This window comes from Moschus berezovskii, chromosome 11 (genome assembly GCF_049115385.1).
Source record: "Moschus berezovskii isolate FMDL1 chromosome 11, NW_MosBer_1.0, whole genome shotgun sequence".
NCBI classification, from domain to species: domain Eukaryota; kingdom Metazoa; phylum Chordata; class Mammalia; order Artiodactyla; family Moschidae; genus Moschus; species Moschus berezovskii.
This window is the reverse complement of record NC_142470.1, coordinates 43,748,882-43,770,732: the sequence shown is the minus strand read 5'-3', so window position 1 is coordinate 43,770,732 and position 21,851 is coordinate 43,748,882. Positions and strand designations below refer to the sequence as shown.

General features: G+C 37.1%; 1 protein-coding gene across 1 annotated transcript in view; it reads right to left on the bottom strand.

Moving 5' to 3' along the window:
- Positions 1–21,851, bottom strand: part of RAB1A (RAB1A, member RAS oncogene family) — a 31,658-nt gene that overhangs the window by 3,651 nt on the left and 6,156 nt on the right. Inside the window, exons 2-3 of the mRNA XM_055401054.2 lie at positions 9,509–9,581; positions 3,479–3,574 (exon numbers count right to left, since the gene is read on the bottom strand). Coding sequence (XP_055257029.1) covers positions 3,479–3,574; positions 9,509–9,581 — 169 coding nt within the window. The remainder of the gene's footprint in view (positions 1–3,478; positions 3,575–9,508; positions 9,582–21,851) is intronic.

Sequence of the window (21,851 nt, the reverse complement as noted above, 5' to 3'; positions counted from 1 at the left end):
CCCATGGACAAAGAAGCCTGGCAGGCTCTAGTCCATAGGGTCACAAAGAGTCAGACAAGATGGAAGCAACTTAGCACACACCCCACTAAAACTAATACTTGATTGATGGGGAAATAACCAAACGGTTACTTAATGGTTAACCATTAAAAAAACAAAAAATAGACTTGTAGCCTAATACAAGTGGAGATTATGATGAAACAGCCTTTCACGGGAAGAAGTTGTAAAGTTCTGGAATATATACGTGAACTCAACATTGCTTCCCCACTAGTGTCCTAAATGACAAAAAAAACAAACAAACAAACAAAAAAAAAGTTCAGGAGCACTGAGTGAAATCACTTCCTTTTCTAAGCCCCAGCCAACAGAGCTGTTAAAAATGAGCTGCAATTTTGGGGAAATTTAAATACAGACTAAATATTAGATAACATTAAGGCATTAGTATCACTGCTATATTTAAAATGGATAACCAATAAGGACCTACTATATAGCATATGGTAACTCTGCTCAGTGTTATGTGGCAGCCTGGATGGGAGGGGAGTCTGGGGGAGAATGGATACATATATATATGGCTGACTCCTTTTGCCATCCACTTGAAACTACCACAACATTGTTAATTGGCTATATCCCAAAACAAAACGTTAAAAAAAATTTTTTTTTAAGGCATTACTGTCAGTTTTGTTAGAAGTGGTAACGGTGGTTACACAGTAAAATAGATGCCTAATTAGTATTTTTGTAGTAAAATATTATGTCAATAACCACTTTAACATACTCCAAGGGGGAAAAATAATAATGAAGTAATAAAGTAATATGTTAACAATTGTTCATCTAAAACAAGCAAAAGCTACCTTTTTCATCCAAAGTACTAGCCTATTAGTCAGAAGACCATCAGTAAGGAGTCTCAAGTCTTTCAGGATACCCTTGGAGAAGCAGGATCTCTGGAGTAAAGTCAATTTGACTTCAAAACATTAAATTTAGGTTCCTGGTTATTACAGTTTCTTCACCCATAAATTCCAGATATCACTGCTTTATAAAACTGCTAAGTTTAAATGAAATAATATGTATAAAATGTCTACCACAATACCTCATTATAGTAGCTACTCAATAAAATGTTAGTTCCCTTCTCTTCTCCACCACTAACCCCTTTCACAAGGATAGGACAAGAACAAGAAGAAACTATTTCTGAATACATGTTAAAGAATTGTAGCTAAGCAACGGCATCCAAAGGGTAAAATTTCTGCTATCTTCTTGACACTCTGAAAACTCTCCTGACTCTACATCCTAACAGTACCTTCCCTCTGTAACTGATCACCCTTTATGTACATAATCCTCATTACCCCTCATAATCACAAGGTAAACTGATTTTCCCTGCTGTGGCTCTCCCACTGAAATGGGATCTCCTATGGGGCTATGTTTCATCTATCCCTGCAACCTTGAATCTATCTGAATGCCAATGTAATGTGAGCATTTCCATAAAGCTTTGTGAATGAATCAAGTCACAGAAAGAGGCCTTTCATGGGACTGGACTCCGTCCATACATGCCCTGCAGTGCGGAATGTTTTGTAATCACCAACTGTGATAAAGACTCTGATGGCACACTTGAACAGGGAGAGCAGAAAAAAATAATTAAAATACAGATAAACCCAATCATCTTTTTTAAAGACCTGGAAAACATGAAAGGGTAATTCAAGCCAGGCAAGGTGAAATGTAGCAGGGTTAAAAGTAAAATCTTGCATTTAGATTTTTAATGCCCTAGTCACAAAATATAAGATTTAAACAAAAAACAAACCAAAACCTTAAGACCCAAACTAGTAGGTAAAATAGTTATTGAGATAGAAAATGTAGTAAACTCAGGCTTTCTTTCTATGTCCTTGTATGGGCCAATGATGAGAAAAATGGCAAGAGTCCCTAAAGTCTGAGAGGAAACAAAAAAATTCAGAGACCAAATCCATAGAGAATTTACCCCATGTAGTCCACACTGGTTAGATACTATCTTGTATTTGATTTTAGGAATAATATTTTAATAAGTGGCACTTATACAGGAGTAACCCAAATTGTAAAAGGTTCTGAAAATATGCTTCCAGAAAGGAATGACAGGTTGTGATAAGATCAATCTAAATGGCAGGCTCCCAACAGAAATTAATTTTGATTAGGCAGCTGCAAAGGGTTTTTACACAAATTAACATATATACATACACAGAACTATAGAGTTGGTTCTCACAACTACCTAAACTATAGATTTGGTTCTCACAAAAACCTATTAGTAAGTCAAATATCATCACACTCATTTTAGAGGTAAGAAACTGAGTCTCAGGAAAAAGGCTGAAGTTAAGTTAAACCCATGACTCTCCAACTAATAAACAGCAGAATGAACACAACAAATCCAAGTTTTCTGACTCCAAATTCAGAACTCCTTCCAGTTTAGGGTGTTATCAATTCCATAAAAAGAGCAGTCACTTGTTTTGTATGTTACCTCATACTAAGAGCCAATTCTAAAAGATACCCAAGATTTTTTTTTAAAGACCAAAGGTATGTCCATCCTGTAGTACCAAGATTAAGTTTCTACTGCTGCTGCTGCTAAGTCACTTCAGTCGTGTCCGATTCTGTGTGACCCCAAAGACGGAAGCCCACCAGGCTCCCCTGTCCCTGGGATTCTCCAGGCAAGAACACTGGAGTGGGTTGCCATTTCCTTCTCCAATGTGTGAAAGTGGAAAGTGAAAAGTGAAAGTGAAGTTGCTCAGTCGTGTCCAACCCTTAGCGACCCCACGGACTGCAGCCTACCAGGCTCCTCCATCCATGGGATTTTCTAGGCAAGAGTACTGGAGTGGCTTGCCATTGCCTTCTCTGCTACAACTGCCTATTTTTAACTCAGGGTTGGGCTTTTAAGGATGGGTAAGGGAGTGAGGATGGCACAGAACACAACATACTGAAAACAGAGAGCTATGGGTCACTTGGTTCTGCTAGTTATGGTAGGCAAGTCATTAAATCTCTCAGCATCCATTTTCTGAGCTGTAAAATATGTAAGAAAAGCTGAATTCCCTTCCAATAAAATTCTACATTTCTACAGTTGGAACATACTATCTAATACACAACTAAAACAAATATGAAGAACCTCTCCTAGGTTTTTCCTGGATCCAGAGTATTCAGCACAATAAAAGACATGAAAACTGCTCAATATACTTCTTCTATAAGACGAAGTAAACAAACATCAACTTAGACCCCTTAGACCTCACTGATAAAAGTGCAAGAAAAAGAGCTAGGACCAGGTTTGACTTAAAACATGCATTTCTCAACTCTATGAACAGAAAATTCAATGAAGAAGGTAATCTTAAATCACTTTCAATCTACATAATTCTTACTGTACCATTCTGTCACAGATGAATGATTCCTAAGATACTTTCATTTTAACATATTACGAATAATAAATACATTCTAAATTTACCAAAATAATTTCCAAAAAATTTCTAGTCCAAAAATTACTTACTATTTGAAGTTTGATTGTTTTCCCATCTAACTCTATAGTTCTTATTTTGAAATCCACACCAATTGTGCTGATGTAGCTTTCTGTATATGTATCATCCTAAAGGGAAAAAAGTTAACAATTAAAATGAATGTTCAATAGAGTAAGTAAGAAATACGTTAACTTTTATCTAGAAAGCTGATAAGGTTTGTAAGACATAACAACCTGAGAACAGCCACTCCATTCTGCTCTAGCACTCATTCACATTCTGAAGACAAAGTGCTATTTAAAAACGGTTTAAGAGTTTTTTTCCAATAGCTATTCTTTAGTTTTCCAATCATCTCTTGGCAAATTCTTTACATGGATCATACTGAGGTTTTATATTTTGAATGATTATGAATGATTTTTCTAATTTGCTAATCAGCAGAATTCTTGCTCCTTCACCCCCACTGGTTATTCAGTTTATTCAACACAAACCTATGATCATGTCCCTCTCCTGAAATTCTTTTAGAAGTCAATTTTATTTCTTAGTTATGACTTTTAAAATTGAGATATAATTCATATAAATTCACTCCAAAATATACATCTCAGTGGTTTTTAGTATATTCAGAAGGCTGTGCAACCATCATAACTATTTTAATTCCAAAACATTTTCCTCACTCCAAAAGAAATCCCTATACCCAGCAGCAGTCAGATTTCTTCCTCTCCCCGAAGACTCTGGAAACTACTAATCTACTTTATGTTTCCACAGATCTGTCTGTTTTGGACACCTCACATGAATGGAAGCATACAATGTGACCTTTTGTGTTTGGCTTCTTTCACTCAGCATAAACTTTTCAAGGTTCAGCCTTTTTTTTTTTAATCTATATATTCCGTTCCGTTCCGTCGCTGAGTCATGTCCGACTCTTTGCCACCCCGTGGACTGGAGCCTACCAGGCTTCTCCATCCATGGGATTCTCCAGGCAAGAATACCGGAGTGGGTTATATCTCTCTATATATATATAGATTTATTTATTTTTGGCTGTGCTGGGTCTGGCTTTTCTCTAGTTGTGGTGAGTGGAGGCTATTCTCGAGTTGAAGTGCATGGGGGTATTCTCTTTGCAGCGGCTTCCCTTGTTGTGGAGCACAGGTTCAGTACTTGTGGCGCATGGGCTTGGTTGCTCCACAGCATGTGGGATCTTCCTGGACCAGGGATCAAACCTGTCTCTCCTGCACTGGCAGGCAGATTCTTTACCGCTGAGCCACCAGGGAAGCCCCAGCCATCTTACAGCATGAATCAGTACTTCATTCTTTTTATGGCTGAAAAATAGTACACTGTATGGATATCATCTTACATTTTGTTTATCAGTTCATGGACATTTGGGTGGTGTCTACATTTTAGCTATTATCAATAGTGCTGCTATGGACATTTGTGTGTAAGTTTTTGTGGAACAATGTTTAACCCAAGGCTAAACTTTTAAAATTACACCTGTTTTTTCCCTATTACAATTATTTTACTCATAATGAAAACAAAATTCAGTTTTTTTCTGTAAATGGAGAGATCACACTTTCACCACGTAACCCCACTGCACAATCATCAGGCATAAGAACCACCCAGAAAGTATTCTGCTAACAAAGATGGATTTAGGCTCAATCAAGCCTAAATCTGTTAAGAGTAGCACTGTTAAAAAGAACTTTCTTTGATGACAGAAAGGTTCTATAGGCTGTGACTGTCAATACAGTAGCCAGTAGCTCCATGTGGCTAGTGAGAACAAGGAACTGAATTTTTTATTCCATTCAATTTTATTTAAATTTAAATAATCACAAGGGACTAGTAACTACCATAATGATAGATAAAGCACTGCTCTGAGGCTTACTTCCAATTACAGAAACAGGAGGGACAAGTTTAAAGACACCACAGAGAAGCAAACTGACAAACCTAAAATGTTGGACAATTTATAGGACAACTGCCCCAGTTTCTGCAAAAAGAAAGTGACATGAAAAATACATAAATAAAAAAGGAGAAGATGGGAAGAGGGAAGTTGGAAAAACTCTAAAAGACTAAGCAGCAAAACAACGAAATAAAAGTATGAACATGGGTTTTTTTCAAAAATTTAAGTATGGTTGCTTTACAATGTTGTGTTAATTTCTGCTATAGAGCAAAGTGATTCAGTTATACATACACAGACGTTTTTTCATATTCTTTTCCATTATGGCTTATCACAGGAAACTCAATATAGTTCCCTGTGCTATACAGTAGGACCTTGTTTTTCCATTCTATATATAAAAGTTTGCATTTGCTAACCCCAAACTCCCACTCCTATCCCTCTCCATCCCCCGCTCCCCACCGTTGGCAACCACAAGTCTGTTCTCTATGTCGATAAGTCTGTGTGAACCATGTTTTGAATTGTGATTCAAACTAACACCACACTTCTTAAGACAACCAGGGAAATTTATTTTGTAAGTCAACAGATGTTTTTTATATGATAAAGTATGTGTGTTAGTTACTTAGTCGTGTCTGACTCTGCAACGCCAAGGACTGTAGCCTGCCAGACTCCTCTGTCCTTGGGATTCTCCAGGCAAGAATACTGGAGTGGGTTGCCATTTCCTTCTTCAGGGGATCTTCTCAACCTAAGGATCGAACCCAGATCCCCTGCATTGCAGGCAGATTCTTCACCATCAGGGAAACCCTATATTAAATAATGTAAGGGGAAATGACACATTTTGGATTTCTATTTGCAGCACTGCAACAAAAAGGAGAGAAAGGACTACATGAAACGAGTGTGGGCAAGTCTTGATAATGCTGAATCAGACGTGTACATGATACTGAGACAAAGATGGCTAAAGACAACTGCAAAATGTGATCAGAGTTCCAAGTGGCTAGAGATAGCTATGTTGACTTATCCTCCACATACATTCACATTTCGGCATAAACAGAATCACTGGGTAAAAGGATATTTTTGAAGCATTGAATGCAATTTGACAAAATACTCATCATTATTAGATATTCATTTTTTTAATTTAAATTGTCAAGTAAGTATCATGTACTACAGAAAATGGATAGAGAACAACATTCAGCACTAGAACATGCCAGGTGCTCTGTTAGAAAAACTCATAAATGCTGTTATTAATAGAATTCTTATATACCCCTAAATGACCCTTACTTGTATGCCTCTGAGCCACTGCACTTGCCATTTCAACTGTCCAAATTCTCAGTATCTCTTTCTCCCCACTCCCAAGCTTTATCCCTCTAACTCCCCAGCCCGTGGGCGAGTTGGCAATTTTTATCCATTTTTCAAATTTGAGCTCAGGCAACAGTGATTGTCCAAACATTCCCCAATTCCTTGGCCAGTAGTTAAGAGATTCTTCCCTCTGTACTCTCAAAGCTTATTATACATTTCTTAATCATACTTTTTACAGCTTGAATCTATTTTAGGGATCTGAGAATCAGTATTTTTAAAATGCTTCCTGGCTGATTCTGTGTAGGTCATACTGAAAACCTGTGACTTAGGTCAGTAGGAATCTGGAAGGATTTTCTTTAAAGCACAAATACCTCAGGCTACAGCCATTTTCCTCAAGAAATGCTAGCTTCTTCCCACCTATCCAGATTACTGATTTAATACTAGGAAAATTTTAATACTTGTCACTTTAATAAATACTAAGTATTATCTAATTTTGACAGTAAAGAATCAGCCTGTAATGCAGGAGACCTGGGCTCGATCCCTGGTCAGATTCCCTGGAGAAGGGAATGGCAATCCACTCCAGTATTCTGGCCTGGAGAATTCCATGGACAGAGGAGCCTGGTGGGCTACAGTCCATGGGGTCACAGAGAGTTGGACACAGCTGAGCAACTAAACAAAAAAAAAATTTTAAGTCCTTTAATTATAAATAAAACTGAACATTTTTTCATACTTACTGGCAATTTGTATTTCTCCTTTTGTAAACTGCCCACTCATGCATTCATTCTTATCTCTATTAGGACAAATATCCTTTCCTTATTAGTGTATAAATGTGCTTTATATATTGAAACTATCACCTCTTCCTCCATATACTTTTTGCTAGGACCTTTTGTCTTCTAACATTATGTGTCAACATTAATTTTAATGCAATCAAATTTAACAGTCCTTTCTTTCCTGATTTTTTTCCTGTTAGAAAATACTTTCACATATGATTAAAGAGCCACTTAGGTTTTATTCTGGGACTTACACGGTCTCATTTTCAAACTATTATATATAATGGATATACATGAGACTCATTAATATCTCATCAGAAAAGTAATATTAAGTATTTGAGATGCTGTCAAGCTTGCAGTGGTGGATTTTAAATTTTTAAAAATTCTAATTTTCCCTTGAAAAGCTTGAAGTTATTATAGGCAACAAATGCTATCAGATATTTTCCTTGAAGTGACAATGTCTGTTCATCTGATAAAATGTATACCCAATACTAGATAAATATAGCCTGTTAGGTGTTCTTTCAAGTTAAAAAAAAAAAGTTCAATGAAAAAAGCAGCTAGTTTAGCTCATAATGGAAACAACTATACAAACGCTTTTCTCTCCCTTGAGACAACCAACACATTCCAGTCTTCAGTAAAACTGTTTTATGTGTACTCATTTTTTCACACAGAATATTTAAAAAGGAAACACTCAACAAGGATCAAGATCTTTAAAAATTAATCATTTTTAGAAGCAACCTAAGTGTCCATCAACAGATGAATGGATAAAGGAGATGGATACATACATATATACATACCATGGAATACTAGTCGGGCATAAAAAATGAAAATTTTACATTTGCAACAACATGGATGGACTTGAGAGGGTATTATGATAGCTAAGTCAGACCGAGAAAGACAAATACTATATGGTATCACTTATATGTGGATTCTAAAAAAAAAAAACCAACAAGCTAATGACTATAACAAAAAATGAAAGACTCACAGATTCGAGAACAAACTAGTGGTTATTGGCGGGGAGAGGGAAAGGAGGAGGAGCAAGATAGGGGTAAGGGATTAAGATGTACAAACTACTATGTATAATACAGAAAGTTACAAGGATATATTGTACAACACAGGGAATATAGCCAACATCCTATAATAAGTGGAATATAACCTTTAAAAATTGTGAATCACTATACTGTACATCAGCTACACCTCAATTTTTAAAAGTATGAAAAAAATTAATCATTTTTACTGTTTCATCAAAGACACACTTAAGTGATAATGGTTTTTTTTTTCCTCCCCTGTGAGCAAACAGAGGTAAACACCATGACTATGAGCATATCTGGGGCTTAGCATTACTTCAACATGGGACTAATAAGGCACTTGCAGTTTACCTACCATTGCTTTTGCACCACCAGGGCAAAGATCAACAGAGCAAAAAGAGGCAAACGTCTTTTGTCTTAGTACAATTACTAGGTAATTATTTATTCAGTAAATACCAATGATTTAGTGGTATTAGGAAGCAGTTTTTTATCTCATGGACTCCAGGAGGGTCTTGATAATCCCCACTGGTTCACATCTTAAGAAGCAATGATCAAGATAGTGAGAAGGAAAACATGTTAAATTTGAAGGCAGTTCATAAACACTACGAACAAGACCATGCATTTTATTTATTAAGCTGAAAGTTATTATTAAGTTATTTATCAGTTTGTAAATTTAAGCCACTGTCAAATGACAACAACGCCACTGTCAAAAAAATAAAGTCTGTACCAGGCCCTGCTTTTTCTTTTTATTTTACTAAAGTTTTAATTGAAGATTTGTCTTCCATCAAGTCACTTTCAACACAAACCTACCATTTTTTCCCTTACTCATTATTTATGTTGGAATGAAACAGTTCGACCTCCAAGGAGAATATCAGACACTTTGACTTTATAACTACAGTATTCCTGCATTTCTTTTAGGAACAACAGTATTTCCTCTATTTAGAGTCTAGATATCACTGGGAATGTGTATTTGGAGACTTCACATATAAAATTCTGGAAGAATATCCTGAATAAAACAAAACTGTTTTATCTTTTGTCTACCCAGAAAATATACACAGCATTAATTCCTTTAAAATCATTTTGATTTCAACTTACTGCAAACCTAAGAAGAAGGCAAGACTTTCCAACCCCAGAGTCGCCAATCAGAAGTAACTTGAATAAATAATCACTGCAAAGAGAAAAAGAAAATCATATTAATAAAAAGCATATTGTATTATAAGTTCTACAACAACAAAAATCTAGCCAAGAATAATAGCTCACTGAGGAAGACTACAGCTTCTGAAAAGCCCACGGACACCCTAACAGAAGCCCAAACTTCAAGAAACAGCAGTTTGGGGCCCTTTTGATGAATCACTGAACATGACAGAATTATGTATAAACAAGATAGACAATGCCACCCATATCTCTAACATCACTGAACTTCCACATCCAAGCAACGAATAAAAGGAAACATAAGTGATACGCATTCTTGGAGAGTCCAATAGTCTTTCCCTAGAAAAATCCCACTCTTCTGCAATATTAGAATACAGGGAGTTAAAGTTTCATTTGTTTTTGCCAGTGAAACAAATCTCTCCTTCAACTTCAAATCTCAAATCATTATTTCATAGCAATCCTCCAACAAAGGGCTTTTATGATCCTTTCCTAGCATCACCTGGAATTCTCCCCTTTTAAACTGGAAATGCAATAAAATCAAGGGGGCTGTTTGTGTAAATGCACAACTTTACCAACATTCTAAGCTTGTATTAAAGCATACTTCAGAAAACACTGGGAAAAAAAAAACCACAACACTGAAAGCTAGGCTATGTTTATGCACACTTACCATCACTGAGACTATCTCAAAAATTATCTCCAGGGAGCCTTTCATAAATCTCAAGACAACAGTCAGCCCACGGTCTCCAAAGGTACCACTCATAGATTCTATTCTTCCCAACTCTGACCAGTTCTATAAGTTCTTTTAAAGCAATTTCAAAATGACAAAAAATCCAGAATTTACAGACTTTTTTTCAGAAGACATACAGGATTCTTAAATTTCTCCCCTGTGATTTAGTTTTTATAAAATGCTATCCACTTAAAATGAAACCCAAATATCACTTGCAAATAAAATGTAGATTACAAGTGTATTTACGTGTAAGCAAGATGTTTAGACGTGATTATCTCTGGGATTATTAATCAACTGTTTACCGAGATTTATAACACCAGGGGGGCTTTCCTAGTAAAGAATCTACCTGCAATGAAGAAGACCTGCACTGGGTTAGGAAGATCCCCTGGAGAAGGGAATGGCAACCCACTCCACTAGTCTTGCCTGGAGAATTTCACTGACAGAGGAACCTGGTGGGCTACAGTCCATGGGATCGAAATAGTGGGACATGGCTGAGAGACTAACACTTTCACCGAGGTTTATACAGTGATAAGTATTAAAACATAGCATTATGGGACTTCTCTGGTGGTCCACTATTTAAGAATCCACCTTGCAATGGGGGGACATGGGTTTGATCCCTGGTTGGGGAACTAAAATCCCACATGCTACAGAGCAACGAAGCCAGAGTGCCACAACTACCAAAGTACACATCATAACTAGAGACTGTGGGCCACAAGGAATGGTCCCACAGGCCGCCAACTGAGACCCAATGCAGCCAACTAAATTTAAAAAATATTAAAAAACAAACAAAAAACACATAGTTCTCTGGTTTACCAAGTTACTGTAGTACACTTATTGTCCTTAATTATACCAAAAAGGAAAAAATAAAATTTTAAATCCTGCCCTAGTAAATGGCAAAAAAAGGTCACAGAAGGAAATAAGCTTTTAAAATAAGTGATTAAGAAGAGCTGATTGAAGCAGAGGATGAACTTAATAACTAACACCCTTTCCCATTTGAGAGCCTAAAGAATAAAAAGGGATAGTAGGGATAGGCAATTATAAAAATTTACCCTTAACAAATTATTGACACCTAATACCAAACAACTTCTATTAGTACATTTGCTGACTGGCTTCAGTATTATTGATACCTTTCTCTTTAATTAGACCAAATGAATTCTTCAGAATGATGAACACTGAACATTAGCAACAAGTTATCTTACAAGTTTACATTTCAGTTAGCAAGAAAAATCACAGCACCAATACTACTACAGTTACTTTTTTTTAACAGAAATCATGACACAACAAATGCCCTGAATTTACCAACTTTCCTGAGCACAGTGCCAGGTATCCAGTAAACACTCAATAAACATGCCCTGAATCAGTGGTGCTGGTTAAGGACAGCAACGGGCTACAGATGTTGCCTGTCACTAATTACCATAAAGATCAATTTCTCTCTTCCAGAATAACTGTAAAGCTGGAGAAAAACATGAATGCTTCCTAACTATGTTAGGAAGAAATTAGTAGTCAATTTTTTTAAACTACCTTTTTCAATGATCACATCCTTTTTAAATTTCACAAACAGCATTATTTTGAAACATCATTTATGTGTTTCTGATAACTTAAAGCCCAGAGCCATTATAAATAATATAATGCTCTGCATGAGTCTTGCTAAAGAAGCCTATTTTGTTCTCTCCCAAACCATCAGCTTCACTAACGTGACAAGAGACATGGAAAAGAACGGCAAACAAAATCAACCAACAAATTTCTTGCCTTATTGAATTCACATACCACAAGACTACAATCAGCAGGACGTTACCTGCATTGGAACGTTTTAAATTACCTACTGCTGTAGTAGCTTATTTCTAAACTATTAATATACAGGATGTAGTAATACAGGATAATTCAGATTTGAGATCACTTAAAGCTATTTCTGTAACTATAATTTACAAAACTGAACAAGTAATAATGTTGATAGGAAATATGCAAATCTAAACTTAGAAAGCTCAAGATCAGTTGGTACAGAGCCAAGAATAATTTAGCAAAATGTATCTTTCTTTTATTTTCAAGAATTTGGATTAAGTTTTCAGTCTGCAATACCATTTTGACTTATGTGAAAAACTGAATTCTATCAGTTGAGAAATTTTTGTACAAGTAAAGAAATCTTTACAGATTACAGTACTATAATCGCCACTCTCTTAAAATAGATTGTTTCAGTGATTTCTATCCACTGTTTTCAATCAAAACTTCCCCTAGTCTTTTTCATGTCTAATTTACAATGACAATAATACTTCATACCTTCTCCCCATAGTAGTCTGGAGTCTGTTTTTCTTCACTCTGATGTTTAACGTATCTGTTTGTGTAATGATAAACTGACTTGCTCATCCAAAATATAACACTGTGCCTTTAACAAAGTACTGTGTCAAGAGTTCAGAGAACATTTTAATTTTGTGTTTTTAATCAGGTCTCTCCCATTGTGAGTAACAGCTAAGGAATAGTCATTCTTGAGTAACATTTTGGTCAAAATGCCAGAGAAAAAAAAATCTACAGGAACATGGCATGTTAAAAGGACAGACAGCAAACCTCAAAGGCCAAGGCAACAATTTGAGCCACAAAGTAAACAATCATGTACTTATGATTATACAGTGGAAGTGAGAAATAGATTTAAGGGACGAGATCTGATAGACTGCCTGATGAACTCTGGACGGAGGTTCGTGACATTGTACAGAAGACAGGGACCAAGACCATCCCCATGGAAAAGAAATGCAAAAAAGCAAAATGGCTGTCTGAGGAGGCCTTACAAATAGCTGTGAAAAGAAGAGAAGTGAAAAGCAAAGGAGAAAAGGAAAGATATAAGCATCTGAATGCAGAGTTCCAAAGAATAGCAAGGAGAGATAAGAAAGCCTTCCTCAGCGATCAATGCAAAGAAATAGAGGAAAACAACAGAATGGGAAAAACAAGAGATCTCTTCAAGAAAATCAAGAGATATCAAGGGAACATTTCATGCAAAGATGGGCTCGATAAAGGACAGAAATTGTATGGACCTAACAGAAGCAGAAGATATTAAGAAGAGGTGGCAAGAATACACAGAAGAACTTGACAAAAAAGATCTTCACGACCAAGATAATCATGATAACGTGATCACTGACCTAGAGCCAGACATCTTGGAATGTGAAGTCAAGTGGGCCTTAGAGAGCATCACTACGAACAAAGCTAATGGAGGTGATGGAATTCCAGTTGAGCTATTTCAAATCTTGAAAGATGATGCTGTGAAAGTGCTGCACTCAATATGCCAGCAAATTTGGAAAACTCAGCAATGGCCAAAGGACTGGAAAAGGTCAGTCTTCATTCCAATCCCAAAGAAAGGCAATGCCAAAAAATGCTCAAACTACCGCACAATTGCACTCATCTCACACGCTTACTAGTAAAGTCATGCTCAAAATTCTTCAAGCCAGGCTTCAGCAATATGTGAACCATGAACTCCCAGATGTTCAAGCAGGTTTTAGAAAAGGCAGAGGAACCAGAGATCAAATTGCCAACATCCGCTGGATCATGGAGAAAGCAAGAGAGTTTCAGAAAAACATCTATTTCTGCTTCATTGACTATGCCAAAGCCTTTGACTGTGTGGATCACAATAAACTGTGGAACATTCTGAAAGAGATGGGAATCCCAGACCACCTGACCTGCCTCTTGAGAAACCTGTATGCAGGTCAGGAAGCAACAGTCAGAACTGTACATAGAACAACAGACTGGTTCCAAATAGGAAAAGGAGTACATCAAGGTTGTATATTGTCACCTTGCTTATTTAACTTATATGCAGAGTACATCATGAGGAACACTGGGCTGGAAGAAGCACAAGCTGGAATCAAGATTGCTGGGACAGATATCAATAAACTCAGATATGCAGATGATACCATCCTTATAGCAGAAAGTGAAGAGGAACTCAAAAGCCTCTTGATGAAAGTGAAAGAGGAGAGTGAAAAGGTTGGCTTGAAGCTCAACATTCAGAAAACAAAGATCATGGCATCTGGTCCCACCACTTCATGGGAAATAGACGGGAAAACAGTGGAAACAGTGTCAGACTTTATTTTGGGGGGCTCCAAAATCACTGCGGATGCTGATTGCAGCCAGGAAATTAAAAGACGCTTACTCCTTGGAAGGAAAGTTATGACCAACCTAGATAGCATATTAAAAAGCAGAGACATTACTTTGCCAACCAAGGTCCGTCTAGTCAAGGCTATGGTTTTTCCAGTGGTCACATATGGATGTGAGAGTTGGACTGTGAAGAAAGCTGATCGCCGAAGAATTGATGCTTTTGAACTGTGGTGCTGGAGAAGACTCTTGAGAGTCCCCTGTACTGCAAGGAGATCCAACCAGTCCATTCTAAGGGAGATCAATCCTGGGTGTTCATTGGAAGGACTGATGCTAAAGCTGAAACTCCAACACTTTGGCCACCTCATGTGACAAGTTGACTCACTGGAAAAGACTCTGATGCTGGGAAGGATTGGGGGCGGGAGAAGGGGACGACAGAGAATGAGATGGCTGGACGGCATCACCGACTCTATGGACATGAGTTTGAATGAACTCCGGGAGTTGGTGATGGACAGGGAGGCCTGGCGTGCTGTGATTCATGGGGTCGCAAAGAGTCGGACACGACTGAGCGACTGAACTGAACTGGATTATAACCCAAAGCATGAAATAAATATCCATGAATCCATAAGGGTACAATGATTAACTAAATAGGAGAGAAGAGACCACTCTTCCTTACAGGAGGATTCCAAATAATACATGTAGAAGGAACAAGAGAAGGAGAAAATCACTAGTAGATTCACTGCTGCAGACAAGGTCCACTGATGAATGCTAAAATTAGTGGGTGAGACTTCAAGGAGAATTAAAATATCTGCATGACCTCAAAATATGCCCTCCACCTCAAATATTTATTACTGCAGTGGTTTTAACATATGCCCACAAATTCTTTGAACACTCCTCCCTCCAGGAGATGGAGCTTCTTTAGTTCCCTTCCCCTGAGGGTGGGTTGGTTCTTGATGACTGGTTTCTAACATTGTGTGAAAAGGGAAAAATAGTTATTTTACAATGGAGAAACCTGACAGATGCCACCTTTACAAAGTGATCAAGGTGAACATCACCAGCAATGTCACATTGTTATCAGGGACCTTCTGATATGAGGTAATGAGTAGAGTGCTTCACCTCTATGGTATCTCTCCCCAAATCTAATGTAGAGTAAACATCAGACAGATGCAAATTGAGGGAAATTTACAAAATACCTAAGCTCTTCAAAACTGCCAAGATAATGAAAAACTCAGATTGAAGGAGGCTGATATAATAATTAAATACAACATGGTCTCTTGGATTAGGTTCTGGAACAGAAAATGTTATTAGTGGAAAAACTGAAAAACTGAAATAAAAGTCTATAGTTTAGTTCAGTTTACCCATGTTAATTCCTTAATTTTGATAAATGTACCATGGTATATAAGATGCTAACATTAGGGGAAGTTGGACAAAGAGCATACAGGAATTCTCTGTACTACTTAAATCAATAATCATAAATCATGGTGGAATCTGTAAAATAAAAACTTTGCTTTTGAGGCACAAGTATTTTTTCAGAAAATTACTGCAAAGTGGACATAATTCAGTGAGAAAGTAAGACAGTTAAGACTGACAAAGATTAAGACTGGATGGAAGCGGGGCAGATTCAGCTTTTTAACAATTGGATGGTAGGATGCCAAAGACAAGAGCAAGTGAAAAATTATTTTTGTTATCAGTTTCTCCTTAAGTCAACTCATGGTCTACTTTATCAATACTGCTGCTGCTGCTAAGTCACTTCAGTCATGTCCGACTCTGTGTGACCCCATAGACGGAAGCCCACCAGGCTCCCTCTTCCCTGGGATTCTCCAGGCAACTGGAATGGGTTGCCATTTCCTTCTCCAATGTGTGAAAGTGAAAAGTGAAAGTAAAGTCGCTCAGTCGTGTCTGACCCTTAGCGACCCCACAGACTGCAGCCTATCAGGCTCCTCCATCCACGGGATTTTCTACAGACCCTTTATTTCCATTATTTATGATCTGAACGTAATCTTAATACCCAAGCCATTTTTGCATGTAAGCATTAATATTTTCCATACCTTAAAAAAAAAAAATCACTACTGTGCGAGCATGAAAACAGTATTTTTTAAAAGTTACTTAAAACCTATTTCTATTCAAAATTCTATTTAGATAAAATGTTTTCCTTTTTATGAAGTTACCAAACTGCATACATAAAAAAGGAAGTAGGAGATGAATCTGCTTGTTGCTCAATCTAAAATACTACTCAGAATTCTATATCATCAAGAGACTATTACATGACATACTATTATGTAAAAAGATTATAGAACATCTTTGTCCAGTATAACCCATTATTGTTAAAAAAAAACCAATTTGTACACACGTAAAAGATTTGGGCCAAGAAGTGGACACTTCTAAACTGTATGATTATACTTGTCTTTTCTTTATATTTTTAAAAATGTCTGCAATCACCCTGTTATTACTTTTCTAACCAGAAAAAAAAATGCTATTTGAGAAGAGGAAAAAATTTTAATCAATGGCTTATTCAGTGACTGAACAACCTAATGAGTTCTTTCAGCATATCTGCCCTAACACAAATGACATCTAAGTAGGCAGAGTAGGTCAAGGCTGGAAGCAAGTAGTACTGGCACGCTCCCAATATAAACAACAAAGATATGAATCAACTTTTCGGATTATATAAAAATAAAACATTTTTTAATCTTCTTTTATGAAATAAAATTTGGATTATCACACACAGTTCACCTGTCAATGAAAATGTTACAAAAGAAAGTTGACTGATATTAACACAACTTTCAACATACACTTTGGAAACACACCAAGGAAGACCAGACAAAAGTAAACAGTGGAGAATTATATAATTATTTTTATCCAAACAGTACCCCCCAAAACTCAAATTTCACAATGTCAGCTAGAAGTATACCTTAGAAAAGACCAGCTATTTTAAAAAGTTAAACAGAACCTGTAATTTGTTCTCTTTCACCTAGAACAAGTTCACCTGCATGACATGAAACATGTAGTTTTATCTTTTTATAAAATCGTACTTGAAAACAGCCTAAAACTAAGCTCATGTAACAAATTTAAAACAAAAGTCATGATTATGAGATTATGATATAGTGGGCCCAACAAATTTTAATTCATTTTTAAACTACACACTAGCCTATTAGTGTTTGGGGTTTTAAATGATTAATAAAACTTTGGAGCTGCAATAATTGTGCATGACATCAACTCTTCTTTACTCTAAGTATGCTCCACAGAACACAATTCAAAATTGATCATTAGGCTAGAGAAAAGAGGTAAGAACTTTTTCATATGCTTCAATTGTATTGTTTGAATTTTATAGAGCACATATTATTTTCCTGATTAAATTAATAAAAAACTAAATAAACCTTCAGTAATGGGAGAAGGAAACAGTAACCCACTCCAGTATTCTTGCCTGGAGAATCCCATGGACGGAGAAGCCTGGTAGCCTACAGTCCACGGGGTCGCATAGAGTCGGACACGACTGAGCGACGGAACCGAACCGAACCGAATGGCCAAAAGCAACCTGTTAGTCAAAATAAACAAGAATCTGAGAGGGCAACAGTCTTTCCTTCATATTTAAGAAAATAGCCAAGCAATTAAAAAAAAAAAAAACCTCTCCCTACAATTGACCACTAAAATCATAATTAAACAAAATATATTTAGAGACAATAGATTAGTTTTCGAGGTTCCATTTTAGGCTCTGTTTAAAAGTGTTCCAAAAAGCCAAAGCTGGACTTCTGGAACTGAGAGAAACTTTGGGTGATTGGGAGTGGTCAGCCATACAAGAGGACAAGAGAGTCAATGGTCTGAAAACGTATTTAACAGCAAACATTTGCTGAAAAACACACCAAGTGTCCACTACCTCCTTACCTTTCAAAGCCTGTATGGGTTTCAGAGCTGGAAAGACCTGTATTTGAATTCAGGCTCCATCAAATACTAGCTACAAAACCTTAAGGCAAGGTACTCACCTATCACTATGAGGCTCTATTTCTTCATCTGTAAAAAGATTCCCAATCAGAGGGCTTCCCAGGTGGCTCAGTCATAAAGAATCCACCTGCCAATGCAGGAGACACTAAAGATGAGGGTTTGATCCCTGGGTTGGGAAGATCCCCTGGAGCAGGAAATAGCAATCTACTCCAGCCTGGAGGGCTACAGTATACGCGGTCACAAAGAGTCGGACACCACTGAGCACACACGCACACACCTGAACCACCTGATTAGGCTCTGGTCAAGATTATAAATACTGCCTCTATTTAGCAGTGTCTGGTACATTACAGGAACACAGTAAGTGGCAATTATTATTGTCCCTTCCTCCCTCCAATCCAAGATGTAACCTGATGAAATTCAAGAGCTACAGACAAAAACGTTGAAGCTGTTTATCCAAAGTTTCTGTACGGATGATGTGTGACAGATTATCACAGAAGTTTACCAGTTTATAATATAAAGTGAAAATGCAAAAATTACCAGCTAACAGTTATAAGTACAATGATCACAACTAGCAACACATACAACAGCAAATAAGCCTGCTTCTCCAGTAAAAGAAGGGCATTTTGCTTTACCTGCTTTTCTCACAGAAAAGGCTTGCATGACTTTAAGGCACCAAGTAGTCAAGAATAGTCACGAGGAAAAAAAAAAGTCACAAGGGTAGAAAAACTGAAAATGGATACAATAATTAACTTCAAGTCTAGAGAAGCTCTAAAGATCAACCGAACACAAGATGTGAAGAAAGTCAAAGGCCTATTAACAATACGTACCTCACAAACCCGTAATTTTAAATTTTTTTATTGAAGGATAACTGGTTTACAGAATTTTGTTGTTTTCTGTCAAACCTCAACATGAATCAGCTATAGAAGGGAGGGGGTATATGTATACTTCCTTAACATTTTTAAGACTTCTCCAATCAAGAATTTTAGACTAACTGACCACAAAAATGCTAGTTTCCTAATTAACTGGCTTAATTTCAAATTCCTAGAAGTTAACCACACACAGTAAACTGGAAACAGCGTACTTGGACTGTAAAATCACAGGCCCTTGAGTTAAAATTCCAATTCTACTGCTTACTCTGAATGCCTTGGGCAAGCCATTTAAGTCTTCTCTGCCTCCGACTCCTGTAAAATTAGGACCCTATTTCTTCATTGGATTAAGGGAAATAATGGACATACATAAAATTTCTGACTAGAGGTAGGAACTCAAGTTGTTTCCCATTGATCTTAAGTCTAGCATCAGGGCTTCTGGAGAGTCCTCCTCAGTGCTCTGTTCTTCTCCACCTAAATCTGTCAGTAATTGAAATCCTAGGCCCCTTCTCCAATTTTTTTGCACTATTATGCCATCCTATTCTTTATGAAAAATCACAAAATTTGTGCTAATACTGTTAAATTGATTATACTTGCTTAAGTTTGAGTCATCTTAACTAACTGGTAAGCACCTGGGAGCAAACTCTATGTTGTATAATTAAAAAATAAAAACCCGTCAACTCCTAGCATAGTCTGATGACAAAAGGCTGGCTGTTTTATCAGCTTTTTATCCAAGGAAATTAGATTTGTGTGTGTGTGTGCATGTGTATGCTCACTGAAAGATTAAATATCTGTACTGAAAAAATTTTTCAAATAGACATGTCAGTGATCCATGTTTGATGATTAAATGTGTTAGAAAAACTTTAACAAGCTCAAAAGGCATAAATGGACTGTATGAAGTAAGCGGTAGTCTGAACTTAAACCTATGGTTTTCAATTCGAAATGCTGGCTTGGTTTCCACCCCCCCCCCCCATTTCTCACCAATTCCCTCAATGATATATTTTATACTCTCAGATGATAATACAGTCAGTATATAAGTCCTACTTTATACATAAAACCTATCAGAATGAATCAAGCCATCTATGAACTAGCACACAGAACCTGAATAAATATAAAGTGTAACTGACTGCTTAAATTAACTTAGAACATTTGTTTTAGTAGAGAGTAAGCTCAGCTCGAAACTGCATGGTAAATTTTGGAGTTCTGACTTCATTAGCTTTAGTAAGTGATGAACCCGATTGCTCTTTATGAGGACAAATGCCAGCCACCAACCTATAAATTAAGCACTAAATAATAATTTGACAAAGTTACTTAAACTATCCTTTTATAAACTTAACTATTTTTATAAATCTCATATAATTCAATTAAGAATATATTACATATTACTCTGATATAGGCATTTACCCTAATTTCATCCATATGAATTTTACGGCAAAACTAAGATCATGGCATCTGGTCCCATCACTTCATGGATGGGGAAACAGTGGAAACGGTATCAGACTTTATTTCTTTGGGCTCCAAAATCACTGCAGATGGTGACTGCAGCCATGAAATTAAAAGATGCTTACTCCTTGGAAGGAAAGTTATGAACAACCTAGATAGCATATTAAAAAGCAGAGACATTACTTTGCCAACAAAGGTCCGTCTAGTCAAGGCTATGGTTTTTCCAGTGGTCATGTATGGATGTGAGAGTTGGACTGTGAAGAAGGCTGAGCGCTGAAGAATTGATGCTTTTGAATTGTGATGTTTTGGAGAAGACTCTTGAGAGTCCCTTGGACTACAAGGAGATCCAACCAGTCCATTCTAAAGGAGCTCAGTCCTGGGTGTTCACTGGAAGGACTGATGCTAAAGCTGAAACGCCAAAACTTTGGCCACCTCATGCAAAGAGTTGACTCACTGGAAAAGACTCTGATGCTGGGAGGGATTGGAGGTGGGAGGAGAAGGGGACGACAGAGAATGAGATGGCTGGATGGCATCACCAACTCGATGCACGTGAGTCTGAGTGAACTCCGGGAGTTGGTGATGGACAGGGAGGCCTGGCGTGCTGTGATTCATGGGGTCGCAAAGAGTCAGACACGACTGAGCGACTGAACTGAACTGAAAGATACTGCAGAGATGACGCTGTTTATGTGAACACTAATGCTGTTTGAACTTAGTGTGTTTTTGTTTCAAGAATCTTGGAAACACTTCATGTATCAATAACTTCATGAGAAACAAACAGGTAAACATTTTAATAAAAGGAGAAGAAAAGAAAAGCACAGAGTAGGTCATCAAAATAAGCCATACCCAAACAAATCTCATATTTTGAAATTAGTTCAAGATCCCTGATTTAAAATAAAATCTGTCCCCCTTGGGTTCTACATTTCAAAAGAATGGTAGTGAAAATTCTCTTTTCTGTTTTCAATCTTCTACATCAGGCATTTATAACTTGAGGTTCATGAATACGCTTAGGGAATGTGAACAGCTTGCAACTTTATGCAGAATGCTATGAGTACGTATATACATAGGCAACAGACCCACAGTGTTTATCAAATATTCCCAAGGGTACATGACCATAAATGGGTTAAGAATAACTGCCCTAAATGGGCAGAGCCTCAAATACAAGTAGTAATTCCATTTAAGTACTATTGCTGCTGCTGCTGCTAAGTCGCTTCAGTCGTGTCTGACTCTGTGTGACCCCATGGACGGC